This window comes from Kwoniella mangroviensis (genome assembly GCF_000507465.2).
Source record: "Kwoniella mangroviensis CBS 8507 chromosome 1 map unlocalized Ctg01, whole genome shotgun sequence".
Taxonomy (NCBI): Eukaryota; Fungi; Basidiomycota; class Tremellomycetes; order Tremellales; family Cryptococcaceae; genus Kwoniella; species Kwoniella mangrovensis.
The window spans coordinates 11,442,157-11,458,317 of NW_027062533.1; the positions used below are offsets into that span (position 1 = coordinate 11,442,157).

General features: G+C 45.0%; 5 protein-coding genes across 5 annotated transcripts; 2 read left to right on the plus strand and 3 right to left on the minus strand.

The window, feature by feature from the left end:
• Positions 1-3,001: 3,001 nt before the first annotated feature.
• I203_104339 (uncharacterized protein) lies at positions 3,002-8,032 on the minus strand (the record flags this gene model as incomplete). The annotated part of the gene is made up of 17 exons (XM_019144069.1): positions 3,002-3,057; positions 3,152-3,637; positions 3,701-3,867; positions 3,928-4,252; positions 4,309-4,508; positions 4,569-4,701; positions 4,765-4,863; positions 4,914-4,950; positions 5,019-5,120; positions 5,332-5,424; positions 5,500-5,848; positions 5,904-5,979; positions 6,039-6,096; positions 6,162-6,294; positions 6,373-6,435; positions 6,508-7,407; positions 7,647-8,032. 17 exons carry the CDS (start codon positions 8,030-8,032, stop codon positions 3,002-3,004), a joined length of 3,663 nt encoding a protein of 1,220 aa, XP_019007118.1.
• A 1,003-nt stretch (positions 8,033-9,035) lies between these two features.
• I203_104340 (uncharacterized protein) lies at positions 9,036-10,169 on the plus strand (the record flags this gene model as incomplete). Its single annotated transcript, XM_019144068.1, has 4 exons — positions 9,036-9,085; positions 9,214-9,736; positions 9,829-9,906; positions 9,990-10,169. 4 exons carry the CDS (start codon positions 9,036-9,038, stop codon positions 10,167-10,169), a joined length of 831 nt encoding a protein of 276 aa, XP_019007117.1.
• A 246-nt stretch (positions 10,170-10,415) lies between these two features.
• On the minus strand, positions 10,416-12,412 carry I203_104341 (mRNA surveillance protein pelota; the record flags this gene model as incomplete). The annotated part of the gene is made up of 9 exons (XM_019144067.1): positions 10,416-10,656; positions 10,764-10,880; positions 10,981-11,171; positions 11,247-11,354; positions 11,419-11,525; positions 11,643-11,762; positions 11,910-12,165; positions 12,236-12,301; positions 12,374-12,412. The coding sequence occupies 9 exons, from the start codon at positions 12,410-12,412 to the stop codon at positions 10,416-10,418; spliced, it is 1,245 nt and encodes a 414-aa protein (XP_019007116.1).
• A 481-nt stretch (positions 12,413-12,893) lies between these two features.
• Positions 12,894-14,058, minus strand: I203_104342 (uncharacterized protein; the record flags this gene model as incomplete). The annotated part of the gene is made up of 5 exons (XM_019144066.1): positions 12,894-13,154; positions 13,289-13,597; positions 13,691-13,825; positions 13,884-13,909; positions 13,980-14,058. 5 exons carry the CDS (start codon positions 14,056-14,058, stop codon positions 12,894-12,896), a joined length of 810 nt encoding a protein of 269 aa, XP_019007115.1.
• A 439-nt stretch (positions 14,059-14,497) lies between these two features.
• Positions 14,498-15,727, plus strand: I203_104343 (40S ribosomal protein uS3; the record flags this gene model as incomplete). Its single annotated transcript, XM_019144065.1, has 4 exons — positions 14,498-14,577; positions 14,784-15,059; positions 15,240-15,524; positions 15,601-15,727. The coding sequence occupies 4 exons, from the start codon at positions 14,498-14,500 to the stop codon at positions 15,725-15,727; spliced, it is 768 nt and encodes a 255-aa protein (XP_019007114.1).
• Positions 15,728-16,161: the final 434 nt, after the last annotated feature.

Here is a 16,161-nt window from a genome sequence, read left to right on the forward strand (position 1 = left end):
TCTGCTTCTACTTCTTGTCTCCCTGACTGAGAGGGATACAGGGAATAGGATATCGAGTGCGTCCCTGACCCTGGTATGGATTGGGATCGGATTCAAAGAGGGAACATCCAGCTGTCAATCAAGACCTGACTGCAGATGCAGAAACAGACAGCTGAGTTGAGTTGAGACTAAAGTTTTCGGATTAATTGGGTCTTACTCAATGAGTAAGTCTCAGAGGGATAACAGATGATGTTTTGTCTGTAGGATTGTTCACCAGTTGAAAGCTTCCCTTGCCGATGATGCCGTTCTGTCGCTGTATCGTTGTATCCTGTACCGTACGCGTGTTTACTGTATATGCTGTAAGACCCCTCTTGTTGAACTCCTAGGATCTGAAGAGTAAATTCGGTTTATACAAAATGCCAAACTTTATTCAGACGTTTGTACGGCAAAGTTGTCAGGAACGGAAGGGAAAATAACCAATTCCGGTTGAAGCGGATGACAAAGCTATAGAAATGATGGACTGGTGCGAGGTGCGGAATCGGGTTAGAATGGGTTTTTAAGGGGGTGTAACACCAGCAGATCGACAGAGGCTTTTTTGTTTGGACTAGAGCAAGGAGAAGAAAATGACAATAACCTCTGAATCAAGTTTGAATAGCTCATCCTCTAATTCATCAGTAGTAGTTAGTATTGCATCTACGGTCCCTAATTGGGGAGAACAGTGCAGGCCAGAAATGGCATGACATGACTGAATGACGTATCAAATGAGAAAATGTCTAGACTGAATGGACACGCTTTACATGGGGAGAGAGAGGATGTCGTATGTCCTTCTCCCAGGCCCAATGGGAAAAACAGGCACGATCGATCCCTCTCTCGTGTCGAACTCATCGACCCGTGGGATAGACCAAAAGGGGTAGTTTTCCGGCTGGTTCACTTTCGCTCCTGCCCTTGTCCCCTGAACCTGTTGATCAGGACCGAAACCAAATCGACCAAAACCATGTTCTTGCAAGCTCGCTCTGGAATACAGAGTGTGATCTTCAGTCCGTCTCGACAGATGAGTGAGACATGACTGAAAAGATTAGGACTACAATAGGACGATATGAACAAGGTTCCTTATGGATGAAAGAGGCACGGCAATAGAGTTTTTGTATAGTCAGTCTTGTTATTCTGTACCCTATATAGACATTCCTCATGTGTCTCCTAGAGGTCAACACGGTTAAAGTCACTTACTTGTCCTATTACATGTACTACTTCACGCTCGCCGAGTCTCGCTCGATCACTGAATCATCTGATATAACAAATCGCAAACCGGTTTGTCTCATGTTTCCATCCGCTCAAATCGGTATCTTTCTTTCAATGCTGCTACATGTCCAGCAAGTTGACCGGAGTAAAAGAATCGGAGTTGGACTTTCTCGATCATGTCTCATGAGCTCATTCAAAAATCTCAAATGCCGTTAGAATGTCTAAAGAGAGAGGAAGAGGTATCTCGTAAATGGACTCAAGAACCAAGGACACGAATGAATCTTTCCAGCGGAATGTCGATAGATGGATAGATGGCTGGTATAGATCTGGTCGTATATGGAATGATTAACATACTGTATTCTCGATATCTCGACATCTGTCTCGGAAGATACAATGGTGTCCCTCTGGTCATCTCTGAGTCGTCTTGAAGCGCACACGTCGGCTTTATCATCCGAATAATTAGCTAGGGCTGGGCTGGGTGCTCAACGTCATACAAGTCATGAGAAAGGTACGATGATCGATCCCTTACTCCTACACAACACACAAATATCATGATGAAAAAGCTCAAGAAGAAGATCAAAGCGTAGCTTTAATTAATCAACAGCACAACGATTTACTCGTGATCACGATGAACGCTCTGACCATTTGATCAGGTCTGGATGAGTCGTGGACTAGGCAACCAACACCATCAAATTAACCCTTGATGAGGAGGTCGTGTCCGTGTTTGAGGGACATGAGATCTAGTTTGCTCGAAGTAAAGTGGGGCAAGAAGAAGACCAGGCTTGGTGCATGAGGCAGAAGGAGGCTGTGGCAAATCTTAGTGAAAAAGGGGGTTTGGGAAAGAGGGGATAAATGAGGGTTGACGTACTGACCATTAGCACCATCGAGAGTGCGTACTTACCTGATGGATCATTCGATTTTACGGTGTTCATGAATTTCACCAGATGATGCTCATGCTCCACTCGATTGACTGCTAAAGCTGCTTCATCTGAGAGGGACTCACCTATGGCGCAAAATAGAAAGTTACCCGTGATTGTAAACCATTGTGGGATATACAGTCGTAGTGTGAAATATCAATAGGCCGCTTTGTGCATTCAAAGAAAACACTGATTACTCATACAGCGGATCTGAACCCATCATTACTGAAGATGATGGAAAGCAATTCTGATATGTACTTCGTGATTTGCTGAATGCGATGGTATGTTTCCTCTCTCTCTCTCTCTCTCTCTCTCTCTCTCCCTCCCTCCCTTCGCCTCTTCCCCTCTTCGCCTCTTCCCCTCTTTATCTCTTCCTGTAACTGTCGACATCCAATGGTATCACATTCCAAACTGACCATCCCCTTTTCTACAGAGCCCGATGAACCTTACCCTCATCTGTCTCCGAAATACCTTCGCTCCCTATGCAGTCCTCAAGCAATAGTGAGGAAAAAGAAAGACACGGACACTAGTCGCTCAGTTGGTGTTGGATCATCTTAGATGTTGGAAATGCATTCGTCAGATATCATCGTTAAATCAATGATCGATCTAGAGAAAATGTAGTGCTGAGTATTTCATGTGAGTCTTCATCATTCCTTGTCTTCATCATATCATCTTTTTTCATATAGCAACAACGAGAATATATGCATTTCACCGCGAATCTTCGCTCTTCATTACCTTTTACTATGTTTTGTTCGTTCAGTCGTCATACTATCTATCCACTCATCAAGTCACTTCCTATTTGGTTAAGCTACTGAATCAGACCCAAATGCAACAATCACAATGATACAACTACCCATATTTTGCTTTTATGACAAAACAGCTATCAAGTGTGAAGTCAAAACTTCATGTTCCTCCGCAACAGCTATAATCATAACCATGATCCCATCATCATCATCAGCTTTCCATCTCTTTCTGGTTCTCAACTGCGTCATATCTTATCGCAATATCGTACTCACCTTTCAAAACGATCTTTATGAACTTCCTTGCCACCTCTGTATTCTCATTCTCCAATTTGCTTAGACTGTCTACATCCATCTTCCAAAGTACACAATCCCGCTCCGCAACAACCGTACAATTCCTCTTCATTTCACTCAACGTACTCAAGTCTCCAGCGATCGTTCCGGCCACCATCGTCTCTTGAACTAAATTCGTATGATCATCATATGCGTAAGTCGCACGCAGACAACCGGATTCAATCAAATATAATCCGTCTGCCAGATCGTTCTGAGTCCATAATGTATCTCCAGATAAGATCTGTTCTCTTTTGAAGAACGGTACGAGGTCATGAAGGAAATCAGAATCTTTTGTAGCTCCTTCGCCTCCTGAAGAAGATGTATACTCAAGGTACGGTTCGAATGTCTGGTATAGAATTTGTAAGGGCTGGATCGTAGATAGGTCTGGTAAAGAGGATGGTTCGGGTTTAGGTGGGGATGGGAAAGTAGCTACAGAAGGCACATCAGCATGGCATCTCACATCTGTCAGACAATTGAGAAGTGGTCGCTCACATCTCGGTAAAGTGTCTCCTCCAGCTTTGACCAGATGACTTCTCCTCGGTGAGTTTTGGAACGACTCGGCCAGTGAGAAAGGCGGTTTGGCGATTTTTGGGAAATCGATGACCTGTGCTGTGGATGCCTCTTGATCGATCAAACGCTGATTCTCATAGAATGCGGTCCTATCACACCGATATCAGCTAAAACCCTTGTCTTGCGACAAAGTATTCAGACAAGCTCACAAATAAGCATTCTCCGTCCATTCTAGCGCATCATTCAAGCCCACGAATACTTCTACCCTGGTACCTTCCCTGTCCGCCCATAGGTCTACAGCTTGTAGTGCAGTGCCGACCAATCCATTGGGAGCCGCTCCACAAAGGATGAGTAAGACATCCTTCGCGGCTAACAGTCGTTGCACACGGACGAACGCTTCTGCCGAAGAGAAATCCATTCCATGGACTAAGTGAAGATCGATGATCAAGAATCGGATAGGGTCGTGTTGCCATTTGGCCAGATCGAGGAGATGACGGATCTCGCTCTCTACGTAGGTGATCGTACCGAAGAACACTAAGCAGCAGAAGTGTCAGCGGAGACAGGTCGTGCGCAGACGACAGCTCACTCACAGAAGCCCTGTAACTTCATGACATAAGTCTGCGATCCTACCTGTTGGATGAACTCTCTTTGCGACTTTGGTCGTCGTACAGTTGATCGAGCAGTGGCGCCGTTGAATACAGTCCTGATGGCTCTCCTGCGGGAACTCTGGACGACGAAGAAGATACAAGCAAGGATGATACCGAGTAACAAACCGATCACGAAGTCGAATCTGTCGTTTGACGTGTCAGCGTTGCTGGTTCGGGGAGGATCGAGTGGATATATCACTCACATCGTCATTCCAATCGCTATCACCCAAATAGTGATATACTCCCATTTGTTCACCCGATTTCTGGTATCCCATACAGCTTCTATGACCAGATCGATACCAAGCACGAAGATCAATGCACCGACAACCATGACAGCTATTCGAGAGTGAATCATCAGCACTGCTGATAAATCGGTGGTGGAATGGACAGTAAACTCACGTAGAGCAGCGATGACCGATGGTCCGACCATCATGATGGCTGCTGTGGCAGCTGCCAACAGCAATCCAGATAATCGAGAACCGCCACCAACTCGGTAGACTACATAACTATATCAGCAAGGTATCTGGTTGATAGATTCGAGTACTCACACAGTACGGTATTCACGTAGGTTAAGTAATTTGGTACCTGTGTTGTCATTGATCAGTTGTGTCTGCTCCATTGCGCTGACTCATGCATCATCAAGCTGGACTCACAGTACCGACTAGCCCAGCCGCGAGATTCGAGAAACCATGGGCGACCAATTCTCGATCGAGCTTGACATTATCTTCAGCCAATGAAACACCCAGAGCTGGGACCTATAGTCGGGGATGTATGTCATCAGCCAACTGCACTTGGACATATTCGAGAGAGAAAGCTGGTTGTTGAAATAACAGAGTTGAAGCAGGGTAGAATCTCTCAGAAGTCATTAAGAAGTTTCTACTGCGAGCACAAGTACTCTTACAGAAGTCTAACATATCTTGGTGACAAGCATCATTGAGATCGCCCACACAAAGAGTCGACACTTACGTTGAGCGGTACGTGGAGGATACCAAAGAATACCAAAGCGAGTTGAGTAGGCATGGCTTCCCAGAAAGCCCCCCAGTGGGTTTTACGGAAGTCCTTGAAGCAATCATTTTGTGAGTTCACCAGCGTATCGTAACATGACGGGTTGAGAACTGGGGAAGGTGGACTCACGAAATAGGTATAGAATTTCCACCAACTCTGAGTGTTTTTACCTACATCGAATACCCATCCTGTCTGTCTCAAATAATCCAGATCCCATCTTCCAATCAACACCACTCCATAGAATATCAAGGGAACTACGAAGAAGTACGCAGGGAAGATGAGCTGGTGGTGGAAGAAATGAGTGATGATTCGGAGTAAAATCGCGAGAGCCAAGGGGATCGTCCATAATGCGATCACATGACCGGATTCGAAGAATAACTTCAACGTTGCAAGGTTATATTCGAACCCTTCTTCTTTAAGACCTCGAGAGACTTCTAATCCTGTTTCGATAAGGAAGATACCAACTCCGCCAATACATCTATCCAAAGTGAGATTTAGTATGTATCAAACAGCTCTCAGTCCAAGATACTCACCCAACAAGGATGTGTCGAGGAAAGTAACCTATCAGACCACCTAATTTGAAAGCACCAAGAGCGAAGAAGACCAAGCCTGAAGAAGTATGTCAGACTTAGCATGGACAAATTGTCAACTAATGGTTATTTGCTCACCCGTGAGAATAGAGCTGAATGCGAAAGCAACCATTGTCGTGGCGATTATAGCCTTGTCCTGTATACCGAATGAGATAGGTTAGTCTCCATTGTTATGTTCAAAAATAGTGAGATTTTGCTCACGTCATCGCCTATCACAGCTTCAAAGGTGTTGACCAAGATATGGAAGAATGGCACAGCTTCAATCATCATTGAACCGTTACCACCTGGGAAGATACTGCCTCCCAGCGAGAATACCAGTTGAGAGACGATACATCTATCGGATTGAGCAATACAGTGAGCTTGTCATTGGCACATTTTGGGAAGACGTCACTTGTTGACCAAATCCACTCACGAGACGAAGAACATTGATACACCTAATGAACCGAAATCTACGAATACGGCGTTTGCCGGGAACCTGTCATAATCATTATATCAATGAGTCAGTTCCTGTTCCTTGTCATTATCCCATTGGGATAGGCAAACTCACAAGATCATACCATAACTAACACCGTCCAAAACGTTCAACAACAAACCCAAAACGACCGATGGAATAGTTTTGATGGGTTCAACTATAATGCCCTTGGCGACATCTTTAGGTGATAATTTACTCAAACTGTTCTTCCAGGTCTTAACATCTGATAGACTCTGACTGGCCCATGATCTTTTCTTCTTCCCTTCTGATCCATTTCCATTAGCCAGTAAAGGTGTATTCTCATCTGCGTTTGCGTTGGCCCTTTCCACATCTTCTCTCGCTACTTCATCTGCTAGGTACCTTCTGAGTGAAGAAGCTGAAGCATGTTTAGAAGAAGGTCGACTGTTGGAACTTGATATCGATACTACCTCTGAATCAACTTCGATCAATGGTTTCCTACTAGGTACAGGTGTTCTCTCTCCTTCTGCTTCATTGTCACTTGCAGCTGCACTAGGTGGTCTTCTTGACATATCACCTGCACTAGTCGATGTCGAGGCTGAATTTGAGGTGGATTCAGCTTCTTTAGCTCGTTCCAACATCATACTCAAACCTGATCTTTGTCCCGCATATGGTGATACGCCTGTTCCATTCACATTAGATTCGTCCGAGGATGGAGAAGTCTTTTGACCAATCGCTATAGCAGGATTCAAATGGCTGGGATTGACAGGTTTGTTCACTTTCCCTACTACTGCTGCTGGTTGTTGTTTCGGTATAGAGGTTGAAGACGATGGTGCTTGACGAGAAGCCAAAGGTGAGACTGAAGGTTGGAAATGACTGAAAGATGAATCACCCGCTGACGAAGTCGCTCGATTTCGAGAGGAAAATGACAAAGACGCGAGTCTCGCTGTGGAATCTCGGATTGATTGGGGTGTGTTGGATGAATGATTATGAGGTGGGTTTCCTAAACCTATCCGACTGTGTGATTTGAAAAGGGAGATTAGCGTTAGCCATGGGAGTTGTGCTGGTTTACGAGTAGTTGAGTTGGTATGATTGTAGACTATGGATTATAGATTATAGATTGCACAGTTGTGTGTTGAAAAGGGCATAAACGAGAGACAATCAGAATGGTGCATGATGACGAAATTAAGATAACACTTTTCTGTATCATGATAACACAAAAACCAAAGACATGCGCGTGACGTTGAGGTACTCACTCTTCATTGTGACTGTTGTTACCATTACCACTCTGATGGAAATCATTGCTTATCCTTCTACCAGAATGCATCCCAACATTCGGGATACCAGCATCGCTATTGAGGTCATTTCCCATTGGACGCTGTTGCTGTGAATGACTTATGCTGACTGATCTGAATACCTTTGAAAAATAACTCGTCCCTCCTTGTTGATCAGGTGTGGGAGATTCAGCACTTCGAAGTGAGAATGACGATGCCGATGCCGAAGCAGATGGGTCGGGTGATAACGGTCGTGGTTGTTGAGGGTGTTGTTGCTGGTGCGTAGGTAAGATGGGTGAATGAGATGGTTGTGGTTGAGGGAGGTTGGTAGGTAGATGAGGTGAAGTTGCTGGATCCCTAGCTGGCATGTTGAACTGCGTACTTCAACTATACCATACAAGCCACGGGAGTGAGAGAGGTACTGGTAGTGTCTTGGGATAATGGATGTCGATGGATGATGTTATACCGTGAATATGAAATGTGAATAGGCTCGTGCGTTTCGTAATTATCCTATGTGTGTACGTGGACTGATGTCATCGGATGATGAGTCACTCGGTCGGGCTCATTGCTCGTTTGATGGTTTGATGAATTGGATCTCTATTTGTTCGATTGATGGCAATTAAGAGATCAAACACAAATACCAAAGGATGGATCAAAGCGGCACTATGGACCTAGACTTAGACCGAGTTCCGTTTGCCTCTATTCTAGATGGGGTAGGCTGATAGAAATATTCCCCCACAACGTTCGTATCTTCCAGTGGGTGAAATTGACTGGATGAGATTTGACTATTTGTATGTCGGTGAAAGGAGAAGGAAAGGCTCTAGGTTGGTTGATTGAATCGTACCGTCCTTTGGGCTGCGAGGTGTGGGTAGGATGTAGTTATATCGATTCACCTGAGCCGTTGGAGCTGATTGGTGCTGATAGAGTAACCTCTAGCTTGCTCTCCACTCGTTAGCGACCGGTCGATAACCAAACATCCATCCTCGTGTAGATAACGAAACTGCTTCAGAGGCCTGTAAAGTCACACGTCATAATCTTGAAAATCCTTCTTCTCTTTCCTCCAACTAGCAAGACGCGTTCCTGAGATTGATTGGTATATTTATCGACGGTTAATCCGACCAATCAGCTGTTCCAACTTGACCCCTTCTTATCGCCCTGCTCCTAGCCATGTGCTTCACACGCGACCGCCTGGTGGAAGGAGGAGCAACGGCTTGAAACGGATTTGACCGGTTGTACCGGACCGAAAGTGAGATCCGCCTTGCAGTCTGTGTTATGATTTCGTGCTTTCGGACGAGTATATAACATTCTTAAAAGGTGAATGAGGACTTGTCGTTCTTGTCTCACATAAGCTACTACAGTTACAGAAACAAGATGTCATCATACATAGATGAACTTTTCGGATTGAAGGGCAAGACAGCTCTGTGAGTGTACATCCACTCTTCATGCCATCTACAACGTCGAGTTGCCAGTCGCTCTTCCAATCATCCTGTCCAACCCCTTCACCGTATCACCTTCAAGACAAAGCATCGCTGATCTATGTTCGTACCAGTCTCACAGGAGCCACCCGAGGAATCGGTGCTCGTCTCGCTCTCGCTCTCTCAAAGGCAGGCGCAGATATAATTCTAGTCCAGCGAAACGATACCAATACAGCAACCAAGGACGACATCATCAAACAGGGCGGTAACGCGGATATCGTAGTATGCGACTTGGCGTCTTCAACGGATGTAGCTAAACTCATTCCTCACGTTACGAAAGATTTGGGAAGAACATTGGATATAGTAGTGAACTGTGGTGGTATCCAACGACGTCATCCGGTAGAAAATTTCCCAGATGACGATTGGCAAGAGGTCCTTCAAGTTAATCTCAATACGGTATTTACCATCACTCGAGATGCCGGTAGACACATGTTGGAATCTAGAGGTGGAGTAGCGGGAGAAGCTGTACCGGAAGGTGGCGTTGATGGTAATCCAAGAGGAAGAGGTAAAATCATCAATATCTCCAGTCTTGTCGCGTACCAGGGTGGTTTGAATGTCGTTGCGTATGCTGCGGCCAAACATGGTGTACAAGGTATTGTAAGTGAAACTCTTAAACTATCTGTATTTGTGTCTCTTGAGATGGTAGAGGGGAACTGCTAATTCGTTCATTGTTTGGTTGGGTATTATAGATCAAGTCATTCTCCAACGGTTGGGCATCAAAGGGAGTTTGCGTGAACGGTATCGCACCAGGATACATCGCTACTGATGTGAGTTCAAGCCATCCTCTCTCCCCTCAATCTTTCCCATAAAAGGAAGCCTGGCTTATATATTGTTTTGATCTGTATTATAGATGAACGAAGCTCTTATTGCCGATCCTGTCAGATCCCGACAGATCCTCGAGCGAATCCCCGCCGGTAGATGGGGTACACCTCAAGATTTCGAAGGTGCAGTGGTGTTCTTAGCTTCAAAAGCATCAGATTACGTTTCGGGTGAGACTTTGGTTGTTGATGGTGGTTGGATGGGACGATAGACAGGTCAGTAGCTTAGAGCATCGTATGCAGTTCTTGTCAAAATCCTAAATTGTGCAGATTGCAGTATTTGTTTCGAGCTTTCAGCTGGCTGAACGAAGTTTGGCATGGTACCATGTTAAGTTGCATGACCGATAATATGGTGGTACGACAGTGTTTCATGCGAAAAATCAACGCAAATTCTATACGTATCTATATTCGTACGAAATCTTGCCCTTCCTTATCTGACCGAATCAAACCATCTCTGACTAATCCCCCTCGTCCCCTCCGCCATTCTTTTCTTTCTCCAACCTCTCCTTCTCCTCCCGCTCTTCCATCTCCACAACCTCAATATCCAGAGGATAGGTCAAAATCGCCGCTATGCCCGTTAAGAGATTAAGCTGTTGACCTGATTCGTGCATCGAGGAGAATATCAGAGCTTCACCACCTTTGGATCGGACAGCTTCGACCATCGCGACATAGTGATTACGCGTAGTTGGGTCGGAGGATCTACCCGTATCCAGATAAAAAAGAAAAGAATGAGCACTCAACAGTCATCAAGGAGTGGTACAAGATGGCAAAGTCTCTAAATTCCATGTTCGTGTTTCATCACTCACCTGAACAAATCATCCGATATCAATAACGTTCCCACTGCACCCCTATCAACAGCCAACGCGACGTGTTCAGGTCCATACCATGCTCTAAGTTCGTCAGTCGCCAACATCTTGTGGAATCTGCGAAATGATCAGTAAAATCGGTCAACGTTCGCACATACATCTTTGCTTTTTTGAGGGTTACTCCTGGCCTTGTTATTGGCAAAAACGTCACACTCACTTATCCAGCCCTACCCCTTCCCTAGCAAATTTCGCCCCTTGTAACATCTTCGCCACCTCTGGTGCTCTCAGTGCTTCCACTAATCCATGTACGTGCGATGTGTTGGAATGCACTTTGATCCATTTTGATCGGGACGATAAAAGCGGTTTGTTCGAAGTCAGATTGGCCTGCTGGAAGATGTAGTCGTATAACTAAGATGCAACAACAAGGTATCAGCCTTCAATTGCTAAACAGTAGGGGGGTAGGGAGATGAAAACCGGACTCACTGTATCTTTAGTAAATCCCGGTGATGCAATGACAACAGCTTTTAAATCCTGATAAGGTATCAATCTGAGAATCGCTTGATATACAGTAGACAAGAAATTCTCCATTGCCTAGTAAAGTGTCAACAATCAGTCGGGTCTCCATATCATTTAAATGATCTATTGTTGTACTCACTTTTTCGTGTCCTGACGTACCACCTTTCCTCTTCCTAGGTATTGATACTTCTATCCTCTGTCTGACAGTAGTCATGTGTTCGGACAACAGACATATAGCGGCGGTACCTAGGGAATGTCAGATATATTCAGTATTCATATACTGGATCTCGATATCGCCTACTCTTGGAGGTGATGGTCTAGATTGTGTGATGATTGTACGACATGGTGGGACTAATGACTCACCCTCTCCACAGACAATCGCACCCAATTCGGCACCTCTACCTTCCTGTGTACTTTCTTGAATCCTTTCCAAAGCTATCGAATCCCATCCTGAAGTTTTGGTCAATCTGAAATCTCGATTTGCTAAAAGGGAATACACTCTTATCAGCTCATTGCAATGAGATCCATTCCGATTGATCACGTCTCTTCTCCTCTTCCTCCCTTACGAGCATATCGGGTGGTATGATGTAATGATATGTGGTTTGTACAATGTCACCTGATCTAACTCACCTTCAAGGTCCAAAGTATGATAAGCACCCAATTTAACAAATTCATTCTCTTCCACCACCTTTCCTGATATTTGCAACGACGCAGTAGGTTCTTTCTTCTCGCCCGTACCATTACTCTGAGAAGATGACGCGGCTGGTGAGAAAGCAGTCTTGGTCACCTCGAGGGTGAGGTTGGTCTTGACTCTGAAGGAATCGGACGATCCGGTCGATGAGAGTGTCTGGACTCTACGGACGGCAAGGGCTCGAACGTGATCTCCCTATAGCGAGTATTTGGATCAGCGAGAGGTCGAATTGAGCACCAAACACAGAAAAAAAAACCTCGCATACCTCTGATATCAGGTTGTATACATGCCACATATCTTCGTCATCCTCCGGACGAAGCGTTACATATCCCTATTTCATCATGATCAGCTCACATGTTGCAGGTGGAAAGAGAGGTTATAGTGATATGGTGACATGACTCACGGAACCATCCTTCTCAATATGTTTGTTGACCAGCTTCATCTTGTATGCTTGTTTTACAGATGATTGTGAGGTATCTGAGGTTGGATTTTTACTTTATGAGTTTTCCTCGGTATGTTAATCGAATGCGATCTGATTTGCTGGTCGACGATCCTCTTCAAAACTGCCAGTGAGCCGATTCACTGATGATAACCGAGTGAGAGGCTTGGAATATTGATGTGTCTGGGTATCTAGATTGAAGGATAGAATGTTGCACGATGAGGCGAGTACGGAACACTGGAATGTGTGATGGGATGTTATGTTGAAAAAGTGGATGTTGGCATGACGTTCACCAGATCATCCAATCGATTTCCAGTCATTTTAAAGTTGATCCGATAAACGTGGCATTACCCTATACATCTTACTGTCGACCCACCTTGCCATCTCAAGCTTGCATATAACTTGATGCTAGCCTTCAGACCAAGGATGATAGTCGTGTTGTCATATGCATAGGAGATACTGTATACATCCCGGTCTAAATCTATCAATCCCAAGAGAAATCATCCTCCTCATTATTATTCTTCCCTTTCGCCTTTCCCTTCCCTTTGTTTCCTGTACCATTCTTAGTGGTCTCTTCGGACGATACCCTTGCAGCTTCCTCCGCTCTGGCCAGTTCGATCTCATCCTCCTGCGTGGTTGGGTGAGCAATGGTAGTTGCTTTCCCTCGGAAGGTAAGTGGTAATGTATGATAGGTTGATGATTTCAGATGAGCAGCGTAGGAGTAAAGGAGTATTATGAAGTAGATCTATGAATGTGATCAAAACATGCATCAGCTTATATATCACAAGACACCATACCATATCTTTGAGGTTGATGATTGAAGGTGTAACCCTCATGAATGAGGTATCATACATGGTAAAGAGGTAAACTCTGACTAACCTTTATTAACCATCCGACGACCAACGTCCAACCCGCAAAGACCTTTTCCCTCTCCCATATCTCCCCTGCCAGCGCTGCTCTGAGCTCGTCTAGCCCCTCATTATCCTGATCGGTGGACGGTTGGGAGATTTCACCTCGCGATAATGCCAATTCGATGATATCCTGCTGTGCTTGCGAGTTTGCGGTTCGTCGTCCATCATGCGGGATGACATACCAATAATTCAGGTAGAAGACATAATGGAATATCGTGAGGATAATATGATCGAAGGTGTATAAGTGAGATAAAAGAAGAGTGGGTGAGGCTGATTCCTATTTACATCGCACCCAGGATTAACAAAGATATGAGTGATTGATTGAAATGAACTTGACTGCGCTGGTATAGCGATATGAAACTCCACTCACAGACTTGACCACTTTCAGTCCCCACAGGAATGCGAATAGTGTAGCCGTCGAATAAGCATAGAACAACAGCTGAACGAACGATCCTCCGACCAAGATGGTTATTAACCCGTATAAACCGGCGACTTTATTGACCAGCTATGAAGATGAGGACAATGAGCTTAGAAGTGAGCCATTTAATCCGTTCTCAACTTACTCCGAAGAGAAGTACGATCTCAGCACCTGATATCGTATGCAGCCAGTCAGCTCATGAACACATATGAGAGGTATGAAAGGTGACCAGAGCACATACCCAGCTTGATATCTAACAGCCCCAAGAAAGACGAGAATACGGGATTGGATCCGCCTGGCCACCTGAAAGTGAGCTTCATAGTGGGCTATATAGATCCCTGGCTATGACACGGTGACATCAGTTGTGGGATGATGGTAAGGTGCATGACATTTTACATGCAATGCAGCTGTCAATAAACGACGCACTGAACAGAGACAGTGACCCCCCTAGGCAAAACACGCGACTGGATCGGTCAGCCTGATAAAGCCAATCTCAATGTGGCTGATAATGATGGAACTGAGCGATGCACCTTGGTGCAGATCTGCCACTCACAAAGTTCCGTTTTCATTCTTCAAACTCCGAGGAGAAACTACCAAATCGACATTTTCATTTTCGATGTATAGCACCTTTGCGTCTCTGTATGCTGCTCGTCGCTGCTTGCTAGCTTGCCTGCTGCCCCATACCGTTCGTTCATTTCATCACATATCGATTAAACACATTTGCAAGGTTCTCTCCTTATCCCTCAAAAATCAACCAAAATGGCCACCTCCCAACAAATCTCAAAGAAGAGAAAGTTCGTCGCTGACGGTGTGTTCCAAGCTGAGCTCAACGAGTTCTTGTGAGTGTGTGTTTCTCTGATCGAAGAGGTGTTTAAGGGTGGTTCGTGGATGTGGGAAAGAAATCACAGGATATAGAGCACGCAAGGAGGGATAACAAGATTATATAAGGATATAAGGAAACGACATAAAGAGTATAAATGCTGATGTTATCATTTCCTTATCCTTTACCACTACGCTCCGATCGATCTTCATTACAACCATTTAGCACTCGAGAACTCGCTGAAGAGGGATACTCAGGATGTGAAGTACGAGTTACCCACGCCCGAACTGAAATCATCATCCGAGCCACACACACTCAAGATGTTCTCGGTGAGAAAGGTAGAAGAATCAGAGAATTGAAAGCCTTGGTTGAGAAGAGATTCAAGTTCCCCGAAAACTCTTTGGAACTCTACGCCGAGAAGGTTCAATTCAGAGGTCTATCAGCTGTCGCTCAAGCTGAGTCTCTCAGATACAAGTTACTCGGTGGTCTTGCCATGCGAAGGTGAGTTTTTTGGATCTCTTTCGAAGAGCAAAGATCTGTGCGGTATCACGCACATCGCCGACAAAGCATCCTACGGGTGTGGTCCGCATTTGCCATAATCAGCTACCACTTTATCCATTCTCGTCTATAAGATTTACCACGAGAGAACAATACGCTGACGATTGATGTTCCCCACGACAGAGCCTGTTACGGTGTCCTCCGATTCGTCATGGAATCCGGTGCCAAGGGTTGTGAAGTCGTTGTATCTGGTAAACTCAGAGCTGCCCGAGCCAAGTCTATGAAATTCACCGATGGATTCATGGTTCACTCTGGTCAACCCGCTGCCGACTACATCGATTACGCTGTCCGACACGTTCTCCTTAGACAAGGTGTGTTGGGTATCAAGGTTAAGATCATGAAACCCTTCGATCCAGAGGGTAGACAAGGTCCTTCCAAGAACTTGCCTGATGTCATCAACATGGTTGAGTGAGTAATCACATTCCTCCATTTCCACATCCTTTGTCACCATCACTTGGGCAGGCTGATACTCGTGTACTTTTAGACCCAAACCCGAAGGTGCCATTGAGATCCGATCAGAACACAAAGAACCCCAAGTTCAAGCTATCCCCCCTCCCGCTCAACAACAACAACCTCAAGAGGCTCAACCCGCCGCTGAAGGTCAATACTAAGTTTAGTTCGTTATCAGGATCGGGACTGAGACATGGTCTTGTATTTCTAGGGTAGCGGAGGACTAGTGGTATATACGTTTATACGTTATACGATGCTTTGATGAGATTTGCATTACCTCACCAAAAAAAAAAGGAAACATCGTCCAGTGGTGTAGTCGGCGATTCACAAGTGCATTTCATATCACTTAAACCTAAGTTATCTCGAGGATCTCCTTCGACCATGATTGGATCGATTAGGATATATATCTATATATATGACTGATCTGACCATGGGCGGTCCGACTACCTACCTTCCAAGCTTCATGATGTACGGTTTATGGTCACACCTCATGTTTGTATAAATAGTGATTGATACGATACTACGACTCTTGATGACTGACAATGACAGAAGCCATCCGGAAAACAGAAATCAGAATGCAATAATGATATGAAGC